General features: G+C 34.9%; 1 protein-coding gene across 16 annotated transcripts in view; it reads right to left on the minus strand.

The window, feature by feature from the left end:
• The window catches only part of LOC6585041 (protein sex-lethal), a 25,477-nt gene extending 4,476 nt beyond the window's left edge, over positions 1 to 21,001 (minus strand). For 2 of the 16 annotated variants that reach the window (XM_015161057.3, XM_015161052.3), the window contains exons 1-7: positions 20,898 to 21,001; positions 10,963 to 11,603; positions 5,908 to 5,953; positions 4,155 to 4,469; positions 3,940 to 4,047; positions 3,545 to 3,726; positions 3,067 to 3,290 (exon numbers count right to left, since the gene is read on the minus strand). In XM_015161057.3, coding sequence (XP_015016543.1) covers positions 3,067 to 3,290; positions 3,545 to 3,726; positions 3,940 to 4,047; positions 4,155 to 4,469; positions 5,908 to 5,953; positions 10,963 to 11,036 — 949 coding nt within the window. In that variant the 5' untranslated portion in view covers positions 11,037 to 11,603; positions 20,898 to 21,001. Of the gene's footprint in view, positions 1 to 2,942; positions 3,291 to 3,544; positions 3,727 to 3,939; positions 4,048 to 4,154; positions 4,494 to 5,907; positions 5,954 to 7,165; positions 7,486 to 9,045; positions 9,363 to 10,962; positions 11,604 to 12,409; positions 12,597 to 20,897 lie in introns of those variants that run through there. The other 14 variants (XM_002010645.4, XM_015161053.3, XM_044011495.1 and 11 more) reach the window with 13 other exon arrangements.
• Positions 21,002 to 21,144: the final 143 nt, after the last annotated feature.

Here is a 21,144-nt window from a genome sequence, read left to right on the forward strand (position 1 = left end):
TTACAGGTATATAGTTTTTTTTTTTTTTTTTTTTTTTTAGAATAGAGCCCCGCCACACACTTTTGTCACTTGAGAAAAAAGAAAAAAAAAAGAACTGAATATTGTTATCCTTTTTACAGGTACAAATTTTTTATGCATGATACACTTGGAAAAAAATATGAAAAAAAATATCAACATATATATAGAGTTTTTATTTTGTTATTAATTATTTTTGCTTTAGTTTTTGTTTATTGTTTTAGGCGTTTCATACTCAGAGTTATGGAACGGGCTGGTTGGCACCGGAACCGATAAGGGGGTGTTTTCCGTATTTACTTTACGTTAATTTTTTTTCTATTCTTTTCGCTTGAATGGAAACAAAATAAAAATAATAAAATAAAAATTAACTATTTTTTAGTTGTTTCTTCTTTGTTTTTTTTTTTTTTTTTTTTTACACATGAAAAAAATACAAAAAATTGATGTTCGATAACATGTAGTCGCACGATCGATAACATGACGCGTTCAAGTTCAAGCGCACCCCGTTATCGGCTACGTGAGTGCGCGCATACTTACCATGCGCCGCACAAGCTTCGCCTCTTTCATTTAACATGTCAAACAGTCCCTGTCCCTGTCTCTCTCTCTTTCTCTCTCATTTGAGCTGTGAACAGAACAGAAAGCCTGCGCGCCCGCCTCAGGCGTTCTCATTTGCGGCAAACACGATCGGGAAAAGGAACGAACAAAAAAAAAAAAAAAAAAAGAGAGGCGCAGCACACACACATACACAAACACAGACACGCACGAGCTCAGGCACTCAGAACAGGCACACACAAACACGCACATGTTTACCGTTGTTCTGTTGGGGGAAAAAAAATTATTTGCATTTGCATTTGCTTTTGCGTTTTGCTTTTGCATTTTGCTTTGGCCTTTTCGTTTGCTGCAACAGCAACAAAAAAAATAAAAAAAAAATTTTTTTTCTTTTTGTTTTGCGTTTGCTTTTTATTTTTTTTTTCGCTTTCCATATATACATAGGTATATATTTATATATATAGAGAGAGAGGCAAATATATATATACATATACATATATATATATATATATGCTTTCTCGCTTTTGTCGATCGGCGTTGCGTTGATGTGTTGTTGTTATTGTTGTTGTTGCTGGTGTTGTTGTTGTTGTAACGCACTACAAACTAAATAATTTAAAATTTAACGCTATGTTTTCAAGATATAGATACGTTTATATATATATATAGTCAATATATGTTATATGGTATCTATATATATACTATATGTATATCTATATATAAATTTACTTTACTTTTGTTTATATATCTATATATGTTATGAGAATAATTTGTTGGTTTGTTAAATCATAAATATGATGCGATTGTGTTTTATTTTTTTGTTTTGTTTTTGTTGTTGTTTTTGTAGCATGGTTCAATCAGGGCAACGTTTTTGTTTTATTATTATTATTATTTTAATTATATATTTAATTTTGTATTTAAAAAAATTAATTTTCAGTTCCTTTAGTTCAGTTCAGTTCAGTTTTGATTTCATTTATTATTATTTTATAAATTATTTTTTATGCTATGCCACAAAAAAAAAAAAAAAAAAAAAAAAAAAAAACCACTTCTTTTATTTACTTAATTGTTTTTTTTGTTTTTTTTTAGTTATTTGCCGTGGGATATTTTTGTTGCTTTAGTTTGTGTCTCGTTTTTTATTATTTTATATGCAGCTCAGTCCATTTTATTCCATTTTTGCACACATACACTCGAAAAAAAAGTTGGATTTCTTTAGCACATTTTCTTTAAGTGTATATATATATATATTTAGATTGGTATATATGTATGTGTATATGTGTAAAAAAAATTGATATATATATATATTATTTGCTTGTTTGCTCCAAGCCTAAATACAGCGCAGCAAACAAAGCTAAACTGTCATCGATATTGTTATCGACAAATTGTTATCGATATCTCTATTAGTGTCTTTTGTTTCGTTTACTGTTATGCATGAGTTGATCGTTGTTTAAGGATTAGAAAAACAATTTCTACGGCACTTGGGTTCGGTTTTTTGCGTTTTTCAATTTATTTCTGATTATTTTGTTTTTTATTTTTATTGATGTGTATCTATGTGTGTGTGTGTGTATCTGTGTGATTGTGTATGAGTGTGCGTGTGTGTGTGTGTTGAGTTATTTTTCTTGGCTGCACTAAAACTCATTTGTGGAAAACCTAAACAAATTTAAAAATATTGTTTTTTTTCAGCTTAAAAAAAATTGCCTGCTTTTTTCTCCAGTTTTTGTTTTTGTTTTTCGTTAGTATTATCTAAAGTTAATTTTAAGTTAAAAATACGCATTTACTTTTTTTTTTTCATTTTTTTTTTATAATATTTTTTTTTGTTTTGGTTTTTTTTCTTTGTGTTAAAAAAAATTACTGTTCAAATATACAATTCAATTTGTTTGTATTTTGACCATATTTATATATAGATAATTAATTGAATATATATTTTATAATATATATAGCGAACATTTTTCTCTTCTATTTTTACATGGGAATCAAATTAAAGAAAAAAAACAAAAAAACAAAAAAAAAAAATAAAAAAAATTGCAACAGGAAATTTTTTTGTTATTATATAGAAAAAATATTGCTAATAAAAAAAAAAGAACTAAGAAATTATCTTTATATTTAGAATTAAGTATGCTTAAAGTTGATTTTGTTTTATGATTTCTTTTTTTTTTTTTTTTTTGTGTTTCTCCTTGGGACGTGGTTAGAGTTGGTTGATTGGTTGGATTGTTGGTGTGTTGTTTGTCAAATAAAAAAAAATTATATATATATATATATATATAATAGATATATATATATATATATATATATAAGATTTCTCTTTTCATATGCATAAACTGGTCTGTTGTTTGGGCATTTTCATTAGGTTTTTTTTTTTTTTTTTTTTTTTGAAAATTTGCATCTCATTTCATTACTTTGCTTTGTTTGGGTTGTTTGATCAGTTTTGTTTTCTTTTGTTTTAGATAAACTTTTGTGCATCAAAGTAGGGATGCGTTTTTTGGAAGCGCTGTTGTGATTTTAATGATCTACCTCTGTGAACCATGTTATTGAAGCCGGCCGCCATGTGCGGTGGTGGTGGTGGTGGTGGTGGCGGCGCCTGCGGCGGTCCCATTCCCATCTGTGACATGAAATGCGCCGCCTTTGCCTTGCCATGCTCCTCGGCCAGGCGCACGGACAGCGGCTGGGAGCCGCCCTCTGGTATAACATTGTTCAGCGCCGAGATAGCCTCCTGTGCCTCCTCGCGTTTATTATAGCTATAGATGATGCATCGCAGATATCGATAACGATTTCGATATATATACACATATATATTTAGTAGGAATAGACAAATGTGAAATATGAAAATAAAAAAAAAAAAAAAAAAAAAAAAAAAAACAAAAACAGATGATTAGAATGGAAAGTGTTGATTGGATGCGAGAACATTATTGATGTATCCAGCTGTTATCGATTGGTATCGATATACATGGATTTATTTAGTTTTTTTGTTTTTTGTTTTTCTGCAACTTACCGCACAAACGCCACGCCCCTTGGCCGCCCAGTTAGCTTATCACGCAGTATATTCTTTTGCACTATGGAACCGTATTTGCCAAAGATCGTGTCCAGCTGATCATCGGTTATCGTGCGCGGCAGATTGGTCACATACAGATTTGTATCCTTGATCGACTCACCGCCAGGACGCGCATATGAAACCTGCAACAGAAGTAAGAGATCGTAAGTATTATATATATATATATCTATATCAATTGGAGTATGAGATCGGAGCGAGAATCAGTTAAAATTAATGTTAAATGTTCGATTAGTTCATTTGAACTAGTTCACTTATGCATTAACTCTATAGTAATTATATCAGCAATTATATTTTACATACTATTTCAGACTCTAATTCATTTTCCCTATATTTACCTTGAGCCGCTTATTGCGCACTGTGATCCCATTGAGAACTTTAATAGCACGCTGCGAGTCCATTTCCGATGTGAAGTCCACGAAAGCATAACCAAAACTGTAGCCAGTCTAAACGAATCGGAAGAGAAAAAATATATATATAGTAATATATAATTGTCGTATTTTCTTAAATGAATTTATAGCTTCACTTGATTTAGATGAACAAATGCACTCACCTTATAGTCTCTCATGATTCTGCACGTGTTGATGGGTCCAATGGCTCTGAATAGGGCATACAGCTCGCGATCAGTCATATCCTGCGGCAAATAGTTCACTATCAAATTGGTGTTGCTTGTGCGCTGATCGTTCATCAGATCATCGCTGCCGCCGCTGCCGATCGATAGGCCGCACAGATTGTTCAGCGAATTGTTGCTGGCCATTGGCATGTTGCAGATGTTGCCGCCGAGGGAATTGGCGCTGCCGCCATTGCCCCCAGGGAAATCGTTGTAACCGCGACGCGACGAGGAACTTGGAAATGTAAATTCTGTGTCCTGTGGTGAGAACGCATAACGTGACTGTAATCAAATTAACCATACAAAGATATTCTAATGTTGAGAGTTGGCCTCAGAAAACGCTGTACGCTGTATCTTTCAGTTTATTTTTTCAGTGGATATTTTTCGCTTGTTGAGATATTGACTTTATTTTATCGCTGTTATCGATATACATACTTTCTCTTTGTCTCTCTCTCTCTCTCTCTCTTCTCACTTTTTCAGCAGCATCAACAACAACACACAAAAGTTGTCTACAAATTTGTTATTTTAAGGCTTAATTAAGTTGCAGAAAAATTAAAGTTTTGCTTGAATAGAAAATGTTTAAAATGCTCAAAATGTAACGTGCGTACTTAACAGTTGCTATTTAACAGACGCATCTTAACTTTGGACAGCACTCAGCTCTCTTGTAGCTTTTGCTGATTTTATGTTCATGTTTGATTCTGTTTATGTTCGTGTGTTTGTGTAAATGTGTGTGTAACTGTATTTAACGGCATTCAGAATGGCATTTGTTTTTTCTTCTTTTTTTTTTTAAGGCAAACGGTATTGCAAATTGTGAGCATAAAGCATAAAAGACAAAACGAAAGACAAAGGCAATTCTCAAAGAATATGAATAAAGAAAAACCGAACAAATTGCCAGCTATATATGCATGTCTGTGTATGTGTGTGTGTGTGTGTGTGTGTGAGATATTTATGTGTGTCTATGTGGGTCTATGACATTGATTGGCTGCAACAGCACTGAGCGTGTATACGGAAGTGTGTAAGAGAATGGGTAAGGTTAACTTATTAACAGCAGAGAGCTGTTATTGAAATGTTGTTAGCAGCGCAAGAAATAAAATTGCTGCTGCTTGATGTTGTGTGACTTTGGCTGTTGTTGTTACTGTTACTGTTGTGTGGCTGTTATTGTTGTTGCTGTTTCAGTTTAATTCTGTTGTTGTTGTTGTTGTGACTTTGTTTTTAAGTTTTGTATTTTGTTTTGCTGACCAAAATGCAAATTTTAAATGATCAAATTTAAAGTTGTATTTATTTAATTAGATTATTTTACGTTTTCTTTAAGTGAAAATATTCGTATAAATATATGTAACTATATTTTGAGAGCATCCACAAAAACTGTATTTATTTTTTTTTTTTTTTTTTAATTCTGATTAAAAGCGTGTGTGCCCCAGGAGCGTTCAATGAGACAAACTCAATAACATTCAACTAGAATAAATTTTTAAATATATTTTGCATAAACATACAAAAACGAAAACCAAACAAAAATTCAATTATCAATGCAAATTGCAAATTGATTTTTTTATTTAATATTATTTTTTAATTCTTTTTATTGCTCATGCAATGAAATTTGACTTTGATTGATTTCGAACTTTATGTTCAAAATAAAATATAAAAATTTATTGTATTTACTATAAAAGAATAAGAAGCAGAAGAAGAAAATACATACCATTCCCGATGGCAGTGAATGAGACATGCCAAATACACGTCCACCGCTGTTTCATTGATTGATTGATTGAAGAGAAGAAAATATAACAATATTAGCACATAATATATATATAATTTTATTTCAGTTTTTTTATTAATAATAAAAAAAGAAGGTTATTAAATTAAGACTGATTTAAGGCGCAATTTGGTTCTTGGTTTTCGAAATATGTGAAGTGAATTTTTGAATGTATGAATGAATTGACTTAAAAACTAACTTAAGGTGGACATTTGCATTTAGATCTAAGAAGCAACGCAATGTGTGCAGCTGTTAACCTTAACAGAGCCACATTTAACATCTTATAAGCTGTTAACTGCTCAGCTGTTAATTTCAAGAGCTTACGCGCATTGCTTTACCTTATCATACTTATAGCTAGACTAAGACTAACTTAATTGCTATGGGAGATTTTCATAATTTATAGCAGCCTTTCGGGCGCTAAATGCAGAAAGAGAGAGAAGGCAAATATTACTAGATGCCTACTGAATAAGAAAGCAGCAGAGTTAGATATCCAAAAAATAACTCTGCGCAATGCAAACGCTAAGAAAAAAAATATGTTTTTGAACTGATAAATTTGTATATTCAATTTTTTTTTTTTTTTTTTTTTTTTTGTTTGCACTTGGAAAAAATTTTATGTAATTTTTTTATTCATGCTTGCACTTAAAAAAAATTGAAAAAAAATACACTATCATTTTTGTTTTTACTTTTGGCTTTACACTGGAAAAAAAATCTGGACACATATTTCATATTTTTGATGCACTTAAAAAAAATTATAAAAAAATACTATTCTTATTCACACTGAAAAAAATGGATACCCCTTTTAGACAATGCGGACGAAAATCTTTAGTTACATTAGGTGTCACTGAAAAAAATTGCCTGCGGACGTAATTTACTTTTTCCACTTCAAAGAATATTTATAATTAATTCCAGTTACACTGAAAGGAATACCTATTAAGCACTTGAAAATAAAAAGATAATTTTACTCTGCACTTAAAAAAAAAAAATCGAGTAACTCGTAGCTTCACTTGAAAAAAATTTATAAAAAAAATTAAAAAAATAGGAGAGAGGACCACATGGACAATTTTTGTTGAATGATGGAAATTAATTGACGTGTATTTTTTATTTTTTTCATTTTTTTTTTTTTTTTTAATATTTTTTTTTTTTTTTTTTTTTTTTTTTTTTTTTTTTTTTTAGGGTAATGTAAATAGGACGAGTCTTTACTTACAGGCGTTGACGGCGTCTTCGTTTAAGGAACATTTTGTTGTTTGGGTTCTTCACAGAGATTTATCACACCAGTTTTATTATATATATATATGTGTTATAATATATATATGTATTTATATATATTCTTTGTTTCAAACAATAGTAATAGTAATATTAAAAATAATCGTAATAATAATGAAGTGGAGCGAAAAGCAACCACACTAAATACAATCGAAGCGTTTGTATCTGTCGTTGTTTTCGCTGTTCTTGTTGAGATCGCTTGATAAGGCTGCTGTTGCTTGGCTGCTGTGGAAAGAGATCATGTCTACACAATTAAATCAACTGGCAAATAGATCGATAAACACAGATATTAATTCATATATACATATTCATATATGTATCGATTAATCGATGCGGGTGTTGTGTGGGTGTGTGTGTTATGTTGTGTATGTGTGAGTTATAGTCAAAGGAGTTTTTTCGTTCATATATTTTTTTTGTATCAAACTTTCATTTAAAAAAAAAAAAAAAAACATTTTTTAGCACACGAAAAAAAAGAGAAAAAAAATAATAAACTTTGCTAATTGCCTGTATGTGGCAACGCCCGCAAAGCTGCTCCTGTTGCTGTTGCTGCTGCTGTTAAATAACAGCGTCTGCTGCTCTGGAGTTGAATAACAGTTGCTGTAGTTTACGTGCTGTTAAATATCGTTTCTGCCGCTGTTGATGTTGTTGATTGTTGATTTTCGTTTGTTTGATTGTTGACTGTTGACATTGATGATTGCTGCTGCTGGTGCTGATGTTGTTGCGGCCTCAAGGCCTGGCAAACTTGTTGTTGGCTTTGTATAAATTTTCTTTTTCAAATTTTCTTTTAATTTAAGATTCGCTACTGCTGTTGCAGTGCTTAAGAGTGAGAAGGAAATATGGGCAATTCGTCTGTTATGCATTGGATATATAGATATATAAAGGGAAATCTATACCTGGCTGACTGTGTTTGTGCGTGTGTGTGTGTGTGTGTTTAAGTTACTGTGTGATTGTGTCTGTGTATTTATTATAACAACAACAACAAACATTACAACTGTTGCTGCTGCACTGCTTAATGTTAACTTACATGGCTACAAATACATAACTTAAGCTTAACAGCGCTGCTTCTGTTGCTGCGGCGGCGACTGCGACTGTTACGGGCATATGTCAAGGTCCTGACACAGATTTGCGAGAGCACGTGATACACGCACACACATGCATGCGAGCACGCAGCATGCTCTCTCTCTCGCTCGCTCTCGCTCTATCTCTCTCGCTTGCGCTATCGTTGTCGATTTTTGTTTACGTTTGACCGCCGCATGCAGCAATAAATCTAAGGGCACAAAAGCACAAAAATCTGATGACGCCATTTGGAGTATGAAGTGCGGCAACAGCGCACAACTTTTTATTATGCATTTTGGCATTTGGCGCTTTATCCATTTGGCAATCAAAAGGAAGTTGAATCATGCAGCTCAAGGACCTACAAATATGAAGCTGCGCCGTTGACCCACCGAAATAGGTCAACTAAGAACACAGGCACTCGGCACGAGTGCGTCGCCATGTGCTTATGCCTATGTGTGTGTGTGTGTGTGTGTAAGTACAGCAAAAAACAGTCAAGGGAGAGAGACAGAGATATCTATGCTTAAACTTAAGCTTAGCCTATGCTATGAGGGAAAATGCATTTTTGAGTGAAATGAAGTAGCGGGCGGTATTTTTTTTTTTTTTTTTTTTTTTTGTGATTTGTGAAGCGAGGCAAAGAACGTAAAGCAAGTGGTGAAAATTAAAAAGGCAGTTACAATAACTTTGATGGTGTAAACAAAACGAATTACAAGAAAACTAAAATTGGATTTTGAAAAGTTTTTTTCTTTTAGATAAGAGAACATTTACCGGTACATCGTGAGGCTGTTTAGGTTGCAAAGGCCGCACCACGAAAACGTTGTTAGGCCGTTACTATAATCCTCTCAGTGGCCGAAAAAAATATATTGATATATTCAACGAAATCTGCTCTCAAATCACGTTGAAACTGGAAATGTCGTATTTTTCCATCTTGCTTTTGGTTTTCGTTTTTGATTTTCTTTTTTAGTTGTATTTCTGTTATATTTAAATGCAGTTACAGTTACGTTCGAGTGGAAGAGCTTGCCTTACGTTACGTTACGTTAAGTTAATTTGAGTATTGTTTCTCTTTTCTCTTCTTTTTCTTTTTCTTTTTGTATTTTTATTCTTCCTCCTTATATTTATTGCTTTTTATTTATCACATTTGTATTGCAAGACACTGACGAACAGAACGCGACGCGACGCGTTGCGTTACGTGACATGTTGCGTTACGTGACGTTAGCGATGCGAAGCGCTGCAGAAAATCGTTTCAGTATAGTTTCTCTCTCTATATTATATATATATATATATATATATAAACATATACAATTATATATTTATATATATATATGTATTTTATGCATATGCAAAATGTGAGAAAATCAATGGGAGCATGAAACGACGCAACGAACTAACGTAAAAACGTAACTGTAAATGCTAAAAAGAGAGCGCAAAACGAAAGAGCTACGTAAAGCGTAAAGTATGGAGCGCAACAGCTTTCCCAGATGAAGCGAGAGATAGAGTGGGGGGCTTATCGGATGCAATGACCATACAAAAGTAAAACTCTAAATATGAGTGTGTTTAGATTTTAAAATGAGCTACAAATCATAATTTTAGGTAGAGGGGGTATTACGTGTCGGTTATGTATAATAGTTAACTGAGGAGTACGAGACTGTTTATTTTTTTTCTTTTTTTTTTTTTGTTTTTGCTGTAGTCTACACACGCTTTACACATATAGATTGATTTGTATTCATATCTTATTTTGAGGTTAGCTTAAGGGCTGCTCTATGTGCTTAATTTATACTCTCGTTTTTTTTTTTTTTTTTTTTTGACTGTACAATCTAGTACAAATCAGATAAATAATGCTTCTACTTGTTGTTGCATTCAGTTATTGTTGCTGTTGTTGTTGTTGTTATCGTAGCACACTCAAGAGTTTCCATTGTTGTTGAAAAAACAATAACAAATTTTTTGTTTTCTTTGTTTTTTCCGTTTTTCTGTTGTAGATAAAACTAAAGAAAATGTGTGCATGTAAATGTGTATGTATGTGTGTGTGTTGGGTTATTTTAGTATATTGATAGGTTACGTTCGATTTTTTTGTTTCACTTTAATTAGACAACAGAATAGGGGTTTAAAAAAAAAAAAAGGGGGGGGGATATATATATATATATACCAATGCACACAGCGACGTTGCCAGATCATCAATTGAGCCTAGCAAAAAAAAAAGTAGGTGTATGGGTGAGGTAGGGAATTGTCTAAGTCTACAATCAGCTGCAAAATAGGCTACACAAATTTTGTTGTTTGCAGCTAAAATTATAACTGGGACACAAAAATAATAGTGGGAACTCGTTTCTGTGTGTGCGCTACAAATATAACTTTTTGGTACGTTAATTGGCTGTAGTTGTGTTTTTATGTGTATGTGTGTTCGTGTGTGAGTGTTCCTTTGTGTGGGTGTGTGTATAAAGGGAAATTTATTGTTTGGGATCATGGGGAAATTTGATAGTGTTGTTTGTGTGTGTTTGTGTGTGTGTGTGTGTTTGTGTGTGTGTGTGTGTTTGTGTGTGTGTGTGTTTGTGTGTGTGTGTTTGTGTGTGTGTGTTTGTGTGTGTGTGTTTGTGTGTGTGTGTTTGTGTGTGTGTGTTTGTGTGTATGTGTGCGTCTGTGTGTGTAGTTGTTGGTATGTTTGCAGATGAAGAAACTGAAGTTAAAATTTACCTCGACTTGTTGTAACCGTATGGGGGATAACCACCGTTATTATTGTTACTACCCGGATTATTGTTGCCGTACATATCCTGAGAGTGTGTGTGCACGAGTATTTTTTGCAAAATACTCTCAGTGCGTCGTTCTTTTGTACAAGACTTGAAGATTTTTTCTCGTTCTCTCTCACTTTCTCTCGCACGTATGTCTCGATCTACGAGATCAGAGAGTTTCGAATTCTACTCTCTCTCTCTCTGTATCTTGGTCGATTGGCGCTCAGCGCTCTCAGCTGCCAGCTGCTGTTCTATATTTTTCTTTTTTTTTGTGGTTTATGCTCAAATTGTCTCGTCTGCTTTGGGTGTGGTGTTAGTGAGCGAGCGGGTGCTGTATGAACCTGTGTGTGTGAGTGTGTCTGTGTGTGTGTCTATGAGTGTATTTTATTGCCTGGCGAGAGCTCTTTCAGGCTCTCGTCGTAGACTGGAACGCAAACAGTTGCGTTTAAAGCCTTTTCGTTTCCTTCTCTTTTTTACTTTTATCAGCTAGTATCAAATATATTGGCGGGCACTTTGTCTCTTCTTCTTTGTAGACTGTTTTATATTACTCTCTCTCTTTCTTCCTTGTAGCTGTTGTTGGCGCGCTCAGCTGTGTAGCGGTTGTTACTAAGGTTGTTGTTGTTGTTGGAAGTGAGAGATGAGAAATTGGTAAGGAAATTAACATATGATCAAAGAGACGTGCACTAAGCATTGTTTTCTCTTACTTAATGTGTGTATGTGTGTGTGAGTGTGAGTGTCTTTGCTGCATGTGCGTATGAATTTGCAAATGTGTGTGAATGTGCAAGCGATTTTTTTTAGAGTAAATGCCAATTACCTAAAGAGCGACATGTAAACGGCAGGCATATTACATATAATTAAGATTATCGGTTTACAGTAAAATTTGTATGCGTGTGTGTGTGTGTGTGAAAGAGAGAGAGCAAACATCATTGCCACTTTGTATCCCAAAATCACAAGCACATTAACAAAAGCGATCTTTAATTCAGATTTCCAATCGAATTTCCTTCTTATAATTATGATAAATCACAGAATTTGTTTTAGCTTAATTTTCAGTAGAGACTAGATTAGTTAGAGTTGTCGCCCTATCATAAGCCCATTAACAAAGGCGATATTTCTATATAATTATATTAGTATTTAAAAATACAGCATATTTACAAACAAGAACCAGTTTTTCAGACTACAATATATTAGAAAAAAAAACAGAACTCTATCAGCCAAAGTACTGGAGTAGAGCTATCACCCTAAACAAATTCAAAAAACGCTGAAATAATGTGTAACAAATTTCGAAAACCAAAATGCAAAATTCCGCTTAAATATATTTATACAAACTATATGCAAACAGATATATCTGTTTAAACGAGGCCAACACTGGATATATCTGGATATAGATAATATATAAGAGAGCGCCAACATACCTTGCCATTTTAAAGTTATAGAAGGACGACATAGTCGTTGAAGGTGTCACAGTATCAAAATTGAAATCCATTTTTAAGGATATAGTTATCACACACGAATTATATATAGGGAATATTATATATTTGTAACGAATCACAAATTGTAAGGCACAAGTTAGACTTGACACGAGTGAAACTCGACTGAAGTGCGGAGGAATGAGTCAAAGCTATTTAAACGATCGCCCATATCTGCACCAGTGGGCGGAGAGTCCTGCAGGCTACCTGCACGGAGAGGGATAAGGAAGGAGGCGCAAGTCGCGCGTGCCTGACGCGTGCTCTACCTGGGCGAGCCAGAGGCAGAGGCAGAGGGAAAGAGATAGAGCGACCACCCACCACCCGACTCCCACACGAGTCGACTGGACTCGACTCGACCCGAGCAGCGATCAACGCTCGATCTACCGGGAAGCGTGCCATTTTTATGACGGACTTTTCTTGATTCAGGGGCAGATGTTTTGTCTTCTCGGAAGCTCTCTCGCTCTGGACCTTGCAAGGTGGAAATCTGAAAAGGTGGAACATTGGGACACAAGCTGCAAACTGATTTTTACTTGGAAAGCAAGCTGCAAATTATATATTCGAGCTGGGAAACTGGGAAACTGAGTGCGAGAGCATAGAGATTTATGAGGAATTAATCAATTCGATTAGAAGTCAGTTAAAAATATCTCGAAAGATGTATTTCAATACAAGATAGAAGATCTAATTTCAATATTTTATTCACGATGAATTAGTCAAATCGATTAGATTATTAAAATTAAACAATTTGTATGTCTTTCGATTAAAAAAATCCTTTAAACTCTATTTATTGGAATAGAATGCCGAAGAATTAAGGACAAATCCAAATCCAAACGCAAATGCAATATCTTTTTGAATATATAGACAAACTTTTTTTTACAGATGTCCATATGCCATTACTAGGAATTAATTCATTAGACATTCTTAAATCCTTATGATTCGGACTGTTTTTAAGTACGCCATAATAGATCTATATGGTGTTTAACTGAAATTTCTATTAGATTAAAATAAATTACTCAAATATTAATATATATCTAACATTTCTAAAAATGTCTCTTTCGCTAAGGAGCCTGAAAACATTTTTCTTGGTATTGGGCTGGCATTTTCCAACTAGCTCAGCTAATGAGTGGATGATATATCACCTGCTTTTCAGGCAGCTGCAATTTCGCCTGGATTGTCGAAAGTCACTTTTCAATTATGCATATGTATTTTGCTAAATGTGTTAAATGTGATTTTTTATTCATATGAATTAGAAATCTGAACATAAAATAGAGATAGATCTGTTTGTATATTATAATCAAAAAGCATGAAAATACTTTGATAAAATTTAGTGGTTTAGTTTACTACTACAGTCGAGTCTCGATACTTTGTACGCCGCTTAATCAAAATATTCTTTAGTTTGTAAAATTCCATATATTTTGACCCTCTCTTTACTTCTTCTTCACAACTCATAAAATATTAAGCCTCTTATGAATTGAAATTGTGTTTAGTTCGTAACCTCTTATAATTTTACATAGGAAACTGAAGCATCAGAAACATGCTCAATACCCAAATGCAGAAAAATCTGTACTCTTCTGCTTTACGCAATGCCGTGAGAGTTCTTATGAATTTATTATAATTTTATTTACTTTTCAATGTAAAATTAATATGAAAAAACGTACAATTGAATGTGCTTAAATATTTAGTTAAATTCAATTTATTAAGTATACATGATGAAAAATAAAATAATTTAATTTTTCTTTTTTCAGCCTCATTTAATGATGAACTATAGAAGTTGTTTAGTTAATTTTATTGAATAATGTAGTCATTTTACAAGTTGTTTCAAATTGTTATTAAAATATTGTGGTTTCTTATTAAATTTGGTTGTCCAGTCGCACCGATATTTCTATGAGCCCAGCTGTATATACAGCGACGAACTAAATTATTGGCACAGCAAGGTTTTCAATATTGATGGCAATTTTTCAAGTATTTTGAAACAGTTTTTTGGTGAAACAAGAAATTAACCAAATAAAATAGGGAATTTTTTAAATTATACAAAAATAAATATTCCGAAAAACTTCATCGTACATTTTTTAAAAATTCAATAACCAAAAAAAAAAAAAACCTCGATTTTGCTGAACAAAATTATTGGCACACTTAGTATTTTGTTTTTAACAATTTGACCGATTGGGCAAAATCATTTTGGCAATTTCACTATATGTTATGTTTCTTTATTTAAAGCTTCGCAAATTTGAATTTTAATATAGAAAATGTTGTAAGAATTCAGCATATTTTGTTACTTTTCTTAATAATGACACCTAAGCTAAAAGAGACATCGATAGCTCAGAGGAAAATTATCCTGCATTTGAATGATCAAGGCAAATTTTATGCATAAACTATAGAGATAATGGAAACCGATTTTCTATTCGAAGCTATGTGCAGCGCTCTAAGGAAGCCCGTAATCTGCTAAGTTCATAAACATACAGGTCGCCTTAAGTTGTTGAACAGCCATGAATGCAGGAAAATCGTTCGAAAGGTGCAAGTGAATCCCAAAATAACATCTACCCAGATTGCTGCTGAAGCTACAAAAGAAATGGGGAAGGATATGCACCCGATTACGATACAAAGAGTACTGCACAAGGCCAAATACAAAGTGCGTGTGGCTAGACGAAAACCGTGCATCAAAGGTGCTTATAAAAAGAAGCGTTTGGACTACACTAAGGAAAATTTTAGCAAGCCATCTGATTATTGAAGTCAAGTCTTCTTCTGTGATGAGTGGAAATTCAATATATTTCGATCGGATGGGCGTTAAACTGCTTAGAGAATGCAGAATACTTCGTTTCACAAAATCAAAATTACGCCAAGCGTTAAGCATGGTGGTTGTGGGGTGATGGTCTGCTGGGGTTGCATATCTGTTGCTGCTGTGCCCGAATTGGTATTTGTAGACGGTATAATGGGCAAACATTTGTATCTAAATATTTTGAGTGATAACCTTTAAAAAAATTCTGAAAAGCTACAACTACCAAGCTCGTTCACATTTCAACATGACAATGACCCCAAGCATTCTGCCCATATCGTCAAAATATGGCTACCGCACCCACCACTATCTCCAGACTTAAATAGAATTGAACGCTTGTGGAAAGAATTGGAGAGGCGCATCTCAAATCGGGTAATAACAAAACAAGCCGACCTAAAACAAGCTCTTATTGAGGAATGGCAACGTTAAAAGACATTTACAAAATTGCTTTAAAGTTTAAAAAGCTTGCTGTGCCAATAATTTAGTTCGTCACTGTATATTATAATTTGCATAACAAATGTATGTCAAAGGAACTTTAAAAATAGAACCCTGCATAATTATCTCAATAGTTTTCTAAGGAAATATTATAATAATGTCCTTAACCCAATAAACTTTGCAGCGCATTTCAAAGCTGGCGAAGTTTAGTCAAAGAAAACGAGAGAAAACAAGTAAGAAGACTCTAGTCGAGACTGCTCGACTAGGATATACCCTGAACCCTCTAATCTGATATTCTAGTCAGTCTGCACTTCTTTTCGACACACATACATACACACGCACGTATTAGAACGCGCTCTGCTAACTGCGCAGTAAGCAGCGACTGCGCTTGTGCTGCGCTGCAGTGTGGGCAACATTATAGGGATTTATTTGTTGAATATTTTAATTTCTAGACGTACAATCTTAAAGAAACTTTCAGAACATAATCATAATATTCAAATGTATGCACATTCCAAAGCACAAGTCTCTAGTACTTGAAATACGCCTTTTACAAAGGTGAGGGTGAGGGGGTGGATATAGGGGTGGGGGGTAAATTACAAAAAAAATCGAAATTGTATAAAGTGCATATAAGTCTACATATAAAATTTGGAAGCTCTAGCTCTAAAGGTGTAGGAGGTATAATTAAATAACTAGCTTTCGATAAGGTTTTTGATCGATAATAAATTATCGGGAGTAGTTATCGATATAAAAAGAAAAACTTGATATGCGCGTGATATACACGGACCTAGGAAAAAAAATTTCAAGTCTCTAGCTCTTATATCTTCTGAAATCGACGCGTTCATACATACGGACGGACGGACAGACAGACGGACAGGGCCAAATCGACTTAGCTCGTCGCCCTGATCAATAATATATATACTTTGTGGGGTCTGCCACGCCTCCTTCTGTCTGTTACATACTTTTAACAAAACCATTATACCCTGATTTCCCATTGAAAATGGGTTCAGGGTATAAAAAACAATTGTAGCGAGTGGGGTTAGCTCTTCGGCGCATGTTCCACTCCACACAAGAAGAAAAGTTGGAAAAGGAAAGAAAAAATATACAGAACGTGGACACAGTTAAGCCGAAATTGAGGACAAGCCAACGCAGCCACCACTAAACCTCCCTTCGGCCACCCAGCAGGAGCAGCAGCAGCCACCGTAGCAGCGCTGAATCGCAATGGGCTGGACACTAAATGCGTAGCTGCGTAAACGTCGCTCTAAAAGGGAGCAAACGAAAACGAATAGGCAAGCTGTTGTGTATGTGTGTGTGTGTGTGTGTGTGTGTGTGTGTGTGTGTGTGTGTTTGTAATGCTCTTAAACGCACACATACACACAGCCAGCTGCATACAACGGTACAAGTATATAAAGAGAGCTCAACCCGGAGCGAATACATAGCCAAAAATCATACATAAACAGTTCGTAAGGACCGTAGAAAGGGCGTGTTGTAACTGTAGTTGTTGTTGTTGTTGCTGCAATCAATCAATAGCAATGTTCAAAGTACCGAAAGAAGCTCTGTTAGAAGAAGAAGCAGAGAGCACGTAGCTACACATGTAAATCTCGCTGAACATACGGTGAAAGCAAACAAGACTAAAAATCAAAACAAAAAAGAAAGTCACACGACAGACATCAGCGCATATGCACGAAGAGAGCAAAAGTCGGGCCACCTCGCCCATAAGACCGAGCGAGTGCGAGCAACAGATCGCAACTAATTCAGAAATGAGACAAAAAATGACAATGTCAAAACAAAGCAAAAACTAGAAAATAGTAGGAAGATGAAATACCCTGTGATATGTATACATCCTAAAGTTACATTAACTTTTTTTGTGAACATACAAATAAAAGTTAATAAAAAACAATAAAAATGGTTATTTGTTTAGTTTATTAAAAATATAATAGTATGCATTACTCATATATGGGCAAAATATGCTGGCCCTATAAGGTGGGCTAAAACAATATGTACATAGTATTGAGCTGTGAACAGTAATCGAGTGGCTAAAAATGCAAATGCATGCGTGTGTGTGTGGGTGTGTGTGTGCGTCCAACTGCTGCTGATAACGGCAACTCTCAGCGTAGGAAACATAACAGAGAGCTGGCGAGAGATCACACAAACACTTTATGCAGACAGCACTAACAAGTCAAGTACAACAAATACCACGACAAAATTAATGAAGATCGCAGAAAAAAAGAAATAAAAAAAAAAACCAATGCGAATTGCGGAAGAGAAGATGTCATGTGGCAAGGCCGGCACTCCAGCCGGCCAGTTGATATGCACATACATATGTACATATGTATGTATACACAATGAAGCTTTATTTTTGAGCACATGTTATTGCATTTTAAACTGGTCAAGCCCCACGCTCGCTTCCCCTCTGCCTTTCGTCATCCATCACTCGCCACACTTGAGCAGACGAGTAAGCAACTCAGGTACTTGTATGATCGTTGCTCTCAGAGAGGCGAATGGCCCGTCGTCACAGGAAGTGGGGAGCCAAAAAAAAAGTATTGTAAAAAGAGAGTGAGACAGAAAATATGTAATCCAAGGCAAAGCAACAAGAACAGAAACTATGGAGAATGCGGCAGCTGTCACAAAAGCAATCGCCGTCTGTCTGCGGCAGCTGCATACCCAACCTATAGCAACAGCTCAAACGGCGGGAGAGCCAACGGAATGCAGCATACACGAAGGCCGGCACGACTACCTGCTTGGCCAGAGAGAGCACAGAAACAGAGAGAGTTCTGCACATTCTTCAATGGAAAAATGGCAATAAAATTCAACATAAATCCAGCGTAATTAAAGCGGGCGCGTGTGTGCCGGTTAATATTGTTTGCATTAAACAGCATTAACTTTTATGGTGCACGAATCAAATCGCTCAATTTGATGAAATGCCGCAGAGCGATAATTGTTAACATTGGAAATGTAGTAGCTTTAGTAAATATGCCAACATTTTGTGGCTTTCAAATATTCTCGTCTCCAGTAATTATTGCAATTAATATTGTGTACAAAACAGTAAATAAACAACAAATTGCATGCAGACAAAAATGATTTGTTATCTTATCGCATTTATTTCAAAACACATTGCTACGTTGCAGTGCAATGCCGAGATAGTGATGCCACCACAATCAAATGTTTGAAATTGCAATTTTATTCAAACTCATAATACTCTGGCAGCCTTGCATATTGAGGCACTGTTAGGCGGAGAGGAGAGAGCCAACAAACGAACCGGAAGTGAACGAGCAGGACATGTAAAAAGGTTCATTTCGCTTAGGTAGACGAATACAACGGATAAGAAGATAGGCAGAAATATGACATACATATGTACATACACACGTATGCAGGTCTACTTTTCGCAGCGTAAAAGAGTCAGTGTGTACACACTATGTGCGTGGAAGTTTGTAGCTTAGCAGCGCGCGCATATGACAACTTTTAGCGGGACGCGACTGTATGCACGCGCTTTGTTGTATTGTTGTTGTTCCTTCTGCTGCTGCTGCCGTGAACGCTACAGAGCAGCTTGCAAGTGTTTGCCCTCTTCTTTCCCCTCTTTTTCACGTTTCGAAGCAGAGGCAAAATGGTAGTTTGTGTACATATATAAGAGAGAGAAAGAAATGAAAAACAGACGGCAACTCGATTTACCCACGATGCCAGCAAAACGAAAAAAACAAATTATATGCATACATATGTACATACACATATGTTTTATGTGTAAAACGTAAATATTCCTATGATCTTACTGTAATATGCTTGCCGTTTACCGCTTACTCTTTGACTAGAATATTGTTGTTGTTTGTTGCTTTAAAAAAAGAGCACATTTGATGCTAACGGCAAAAAAAATACAAAAGCCCCAAAGCATGAATTAGAAAAAAAAAAAACGTTGCAGAGCGACTATGTTGTTGGCTTGACAACGAGGGGGGCGGTAGCGGTGCCACATACATACATACATATACACGACGCACACAAACACAAACGCGCTTCGTTCACTCACACGCATTCGTCATCGACGCTAGCAGCGAGTAGCGGCGGCCTCAGTGAACGAGGACGTTGTGAATGTGTCTGTCTGTGTGTGTGTTTATGTATTTCTCTCCCTCTATCTATGTGTGAGTGCGCGCGTACGTTTTCAGCGGCTCGTTGCCATTTTTGCTTTGGTGTTGTCGTCTCTGCTCTTACTGCTACAGTACACAGCAAAATTATGCTGACTGCTCGAGAAATGTGCACAATCATTAAATATATGTATACATATATGTATATATATATATAATGGGAATTTTACAAGCGTAACGAAAGTCTGTTAGCAGTCTATTTGTTTTTTTAATGCGGTGTATACTTTTCGTACGTACTGTATAACAGAGTTCGTTTGTTTTGTATGGCAATGTTACTAATACATACAAAGAGATTCTCAAACTGTTTTTGTTGTAAACATCACTTTATTGCACTTTCAATGCACTTCAAATTTTTATTCTTTTTTAAATTTAGTTTTATACGCAATTTCAGACCGTTTAGTACACCAACAAACAACGACAGTGGAAAAAAAAAAGAAAAAACATACAGCGAGTAACTGCTACAGTTACTCAAAAATGCTGCCCTGTTACTCGTTGTCTTTTCGCCGCACACTCATACACACATATACTACATTCATACGTCTAGGTACGTAGTAAATGATGTGTGCAATACATAAAAAAAAATTGTAAATAAAATAAAAAAATTTTAAGCATTTTGTTTTACTAGAATGAAATGCAATAGCTACGCATGTTACTTTTTTTTAATGATACGATTTACTCGAGAAAAAAAAAACATAATTTTTGTGCAATATTTGTTTTGCGTATATATTTCACAATGTCTGCGTGTTTTCTTTTTTCCCATTTTCTCTTTTCGTCGATTAACATTTTTTTTTTCAGCTTCTTTATATACACTTCACGTCACGCTGAAACCCATTGTGGGCCCTAGTACATACACACACACATACAATATGTATGTACATGCACACGCATGTGTCTGTATACGAATGTGTGTGTATGTATATTATGTTGTTTCTTTAGGCAGGCTTTATGCTTCGATTACACGTAAATGTCTCTTGGCTTCGACGATTAAACGCATACGAAAATATATTGCATTGTGTCTTAGATTGTAAAGAAAGAAAAAAAAAAAAAAAACAGAAAAAAAAACCAAGAAAAAGCAGTACAAGTGGAGAAAAAAGGTTACCAGAAAAAAATGCACTGCGCGCGGCGCTACAAATTTCCTTCACAGTTCACAGCCGACAAAATGATACTGAAAGCGTGACCGACTTGAGCATTGGCAAAAAAGCAGCGATTGCTATGCCACTGCAGAGTGAACTAAAACGGCCACACTGCACACTGTTAAGCTTTATTTATCGCTGTTATTTATCGATAGATTTAGTAAACTTTACAAAAAAACAGGTCTGCAGAGTTTTGCAAGGTACACTGGTAGC

The sequence above is a fragment of the Drosophila mojavensis genome, unplaced genomic scaffold (genome assembly GCF_018153725.1).
Source record: "Drosophila mojavensis isolate 15081-1352.22 unplaced genomic scaffold, ASM1815372v1 contig_136, whole genome shotgun sequence".
Lineage (NCBI taxonomy): Eukaryota > Metazoa > Arthropoda > Insecta > Diptera > Drosophilidae > Drosophila > Drosophila mojavensis.